This window comes from Brachyhypopomus gauderio, unplaced genomic scaffold, assembly GCF_052324685.1.
Source record: "Brachyhypopomus gauderio isolate BG-103 unplaced genomic scaffold, BGAUD_0.2 sc213, whole genome shotgun sequence".
Lineage (NCBI taxonomy): Eukaryota > Metazoa > Chordata > Actinopteri > Gymnotiformes > Hypopomidae > Brachyhypopomus > Brachyhypopomus gauderio.
In genome coordinates, this window is record NW_027507034.1 from 165,757 (window position 1) to 170,756 (window position 5,000).

Genomic DNA, 5,000 nt, shown 5'->3' on the forward strand with positions numbered 1-5,000 from the left:
TAGAGATATGAATGCTGAACTGGTGTAGAGATATGAACACTGAACTGGTGTAGAGATATGAACACTGAACTGGTGTAGAGATATGAACGCTGAACTGGTGTAGAGATATGAACACTGAACTGGTGTAGAGATATGAACGCTGAACTGGTGTAGAGATATGAACACTGAACTGGTGTAGAGATATGAACACTGAACTGGTGAAGAGATATGAACACTGAACTGTTGTAGAGATATGAACATTGAACTGGTGTAGAGATATGAACACTGAACTGGTGTAGAGATATGAACACTGAACTGGTGTAGAGATATGAACGCTGAACTGGTAAAGAGATACGAACACTGAACTGGTGTAGAGATATGAACACTGAACTGGTGTGGCGGTAGACAGTATCGCTGCTTCAGAGCTACAGTGACCTGCTCAGAACGCCATGTGACTGGGTGACGTGGTGTAATCTTAATTGTCCTGGAGTGAATGTGAGTGCATGTGTGGATGTGCAGGGCCCAGTAACGGGTCACTTCCTGCCTTGCACCCAAGGCCACTGGGATAGGATTAAGGGACTGGTGAGTCTGGTGAAAAATGGTGAGATTTGCATGAAGGTGGATGTCCACCTACTCCAACAGGACAGAAAGGAGAGAGAGAGAGAGAGAGAGATGAGAGAGAGAGAGAGAGAGAGAGAGAGAGAGAGAGAGAGATTACCAGCAGTCTCCTTTGGCAGAATCAGGGGCCATAGAGCATGAGAGAATTCAAAACGAGCATGTCGAATTGATAATCCCTAAAATTACGGGAGAAAATAAAAAAGGGGTGTGTGTGTGTGTGAGAGTGTGGGCCTCTCAGCCTGGTGTCTGGGCCCCTGGCACTGGGGGGATTATGGTATTATGTTCCTAATGACGACTGATAATGACACGGACACAGCCCCGTCTGTCACGTTAAATAACAGCATAATCCAGTTGTGCCTGTGCCACCAACGTCCACGTACGCGCATATATTTGCTCTGACTATTAATGAGCAGCCTCGCACTGTAAAACAGGCTAAAGAATTAAACTGTCATAAGGGCAGGTTAGCAAAAGAAAGATTAAATAGAGAGAGAGAGAGAGACGAGAGAGAGGAGAGAGAGAGAGAGGGGAGAGAGAGAGATGCAGAGTGTATTTTCTCTCAGACAAAGGTTGAAGTCATTGTTACGGGTCCTGCACTGCAGGACTGCTGTAAAGTCTTGTAACCAGAAGCAAGTCCAATCAAGCACGAATGGAGACGCGGCTACGCTAGTGCAGGACAAGGTAGCAAGAACGGATCAGGGCGCGGGACCGGGAACGGATCAGGACGCAGGACCGAGAACGGATCAGGACGCGGGACCCTAGGGGGATTCATCCACCCGCACAACTGTGCCATCCACCGTAGGACAGCTGCAGGACCCGGTACTGGAGTTGACACGCCTCCCTGGGCCGACGAGGATAGAATGACAGAGAGAGAGAGAGAGAGAGAGGAGAGAGAGAGAGAGAGAGAGAGAGAGAGAGAGAATATAGGAGCAGAGCCCAGCTGCTACTAAATGTTTTATGAGTCGGAAGAACACCGACGTTAAATGACACTGACAACCGCACTGCATTGTGGCCTGGTGAGGGTGAAGGAATGAGAGAGACAGAGGAAGAGGGGGGAGGGAGGGAGATGGGGAGAAAAGAGAATGTGCAGAAGGAGTGAGGGAGAGGAGAGGGAGAGAGGGAGGTGGTAGAGGAGAGACTGCGTAGCACAGAAGCCGTGAGGGACTGAGCTGAAATGTGTAGACCACAGCCTGATGGTCCTGTGACCCTCATTAAGTCACCAGCTGTAAGCTGGAGTGACATAACAAATAAACATCATCTTTGGTGTTGGTCAACTGATCCTATTTGCATAATATACACCCTGAAAGAACTGGGGGGAGGGCCTACTTTCCTGTGGGAGGGCCTACGTCCCTGTGGGAGGGCCTACGTCCCTGTGGGAGGGCCTTCGTCCATGTGGGAGGGCCTATGATCCTGTGGGAGGGCCTACGTTCCTGTGGGAGGGCCTACGTCCCTGTGGGAGGGCCTATGTCCCTGTGGGAGGGCCTATGGTGCTGTGGGAGGGCCTATGTCCCTGTGGGAGGGCCTATGGTGCTGTGGGAGGGCCTACATCCCTGTGGGAGGGCCTACGTCCCTGTGGGAGGGCCTATGTCTCTGTGGGAGGGCCTATGTCCCTGTGGGGAGGGCCTATGTCTCTGTGGGAGGGCCTATGTCCCTGTGGAGGGCCTATGTCTCTGTGGGAGGGCCTATGTCCCTGTGGGAGGGCCTATGTCTCTGTGGGAGGGCCTACGTCCCAGTGGGAGGGCCTACGTCCCAGTGGGAGGGCCTACGCCCCTGTGGGAGGGCCTATGAGTTCCCTCCACCCCATCTCTCCGTCCTACAGCAGGAACAGCACACTCTTGCCGGTTCTGGAAGGCCCGGGCGAGTCGGGGTGGGCAGTGACGTACCTGCGCATGGAGCAGCTTGGGGTGGTTCTTGCTCTCCAGGTTCTTGTCGATGAGGTCGGACAGCAGCTGTTTGAGGACGTCGGTGGCGTACTCCAGACGACCCTGCAGGGCCGTCATGATGAGGGAGGCCACGTTGCCACGGTCACGCATGGAGAAGGAGCGCTGGGCCTCCAGCGTGCGGATGAAGGTCAGCAGGAACACCTTGTTGTTGATGAGCTGCGCAAACAGCTTGAGGGCTTTCTCCACGCTCTGCTGACCGTTCCCGGAGACCTGCAGGAGGCCATGGGCACACACACACACACACACACACACACACACACACACACACACACACACACACAAACAGTGGCACACACACACACACACACACACACACAGACAGTGGCACATACACACACACACACACACACACACAGACAGAGACAGTGGCACATACACACACACACACGCACATGCACGCACACACACACATAGGTTCACATTTGTGTTCAATACTTGTCAGAATGTGGGGTCATACATATGTAAAAATATGTAGATACATAACCTTAGTAGGTTATTTTAATAATCACACACACACACACACACACACACACACACACACACACACACACACACAGGAATGTATATATCACGTACTAATAACATTACTGTGAGGAAAATAAGTATTTGGACACCCTGTGACTTTGTTCTCCCACTTATAAATCATGGCGGGGTCATGTCAGAGCTGGAGTGTGGCTAATCGGGACATTCGGGAGGATTCCTGATGGGAGAAATAATTTTGAGCCGGATTTGGGTCCTGGGTCATGTTCATGTTAGGTGCGTGTCCAAAAAATATCCGGATACCGTGTCCTAATAACATTATACATCAACAATGGCACATAAAGAATGTACATGTTAATTTTTAATTTATTATTTAGGATGAACTCCTTGCTGTAATTGGACAGACGACTCAAAATGTGAAGGAGATAAAACCTTGAGTTTGTATAGCCAACATGGTCCAGTTCTGCCTTATAGAAGCCGACAGCCTATCATGTTCCAATATGCAAATGAGCCTCTGTGTGAATACATTATGCAGATCCTACATGGAAACTACACTGCTATCAGTCAGTTGCCCCTATGTTAGTTAAGTATTGATGTAATGTAATACATTGTGTAGCGTATACATTTACACACACTTATTTGTCTCTTTCCTTGAAATTTCAGAATACCACACACACATACGCGCGTGCACGCACACACACACACACACACACACACACACACACACACACACGCCACACAGTCTTTATCTGCATAGCTCAGAGTGAAGAGGGTGTCTTACACAGTGTGGGGTGGTGCAGTGGTGTGATGCTCCAGCTTAGTGTGGAGGGAGAGCAAATGTGGGGGAGGAGACAGCAATGTAGCTCTCTACTGCCCCACTGTACTCTCTACTGCCCCACTGTACTCTCTCTACTGCCCCACTGTACTCTCTACTGCCCCACTGTACTCTCTCTACTGCCCCACTGTACTCTCTACTGCCCCACTGCACACTCTCTACTGCCCCACTGTACTTTCTACTGCCCCACTGCACTCTACCGCCCCACTGCACTCTCTCTACTGCTCACTGTACTCTCTACTGCCCCACTGCACTCTACTGCCCCCACTGTACTCTCTACTGCCCCACTGCACTCTCTCTACTGCTCACTGTACTCTCTACTGCCCCACTGTACTCTCTACTGCCCCACTGCTCTCTCTACTGCCCCACTGCACTCTCTCTACTGCCCCACTGCACTCTCTCTACTGCCCCACTGTACTCTCTCTACTGCCCCACTGCACTCTCTCTACTGCTCACTGTACTCTCTCTACTGCCCCACTGCACTCTCTCTACTGCCCCCACTGCACTCTCTCTACTGCCCCACTGCACTCTCTCTACTGCCCACTGTACTGTCTACTGCCCCACTGCACTCTCTCTACTGCCCCACTGCACTCTCTCTACTGCCCCACTGCACTCTCTCTACTGCCCCACTGTACTCTCTACTGCCCCACTGTACTCTCTACTGCCCCACTGCACTCTCTCTACTGCCCCACTGCACTCTCTCTACTGCCCACTGCACTCTCTACTGCCCCCACTGCACTCTCTCTACTGCCCACTGCACTCTCTCTACTGCTCACTGTACTCTCTACTGCCCCACTGCACTCTCTCTACTGCCCCACTGCACTCTCTACTGCCCACTGCACTCTCTACTGCCCCACTGCACTCTCTCTACTGCCCCACTGCACTCTCTCTACTGCCCACTGTACTCTCTCTACTGCCCACTGTACTCTCTCTCTACTGCTCACTGTACTCTCTCTACTGCCCCACTGCACTCTCTCTACTGCCCCACTGCACTCTCTACTGCCCCACTGCACTCTCTACTGCCCACTGCACTCTCTACTGCCCCACTGCACTCTCTCTACTGCCCCACTGCACTCTCTCTACTGCCCCCACTGCACTCTCTACTGCCCACTGCACTCCCTACTGCCCACTGTACTCTCTACTGCTCA

At 51.8% G+C, this 5,000-nt stretch overlaps 1 protein-coding gene across 1 annotated transcript in view; it reads right to left on the minus strand.

Moving 5' to 3' along the window:
• The window catches only part of LOC143502800 (plexin-A2-like), a gene marked incomplete at its 5' end in the record, with an annotated part of 34,091 nt that overhangs the window by 27,816 nt on the left and 1,275 nt on the right, over window positions 1-5,000 (minus strand). Inside the window, one exon of the mRNA XM_076995515.1 lies at window positions 2,486-2,747. Coding sequence (XP_076851630.1) covers window positions 2,486-2,747 — 262 coding nt within the window. The remainder of the gene's footprint in view (window positions 1-2,485; window positions 2,748-5,000) is intronic.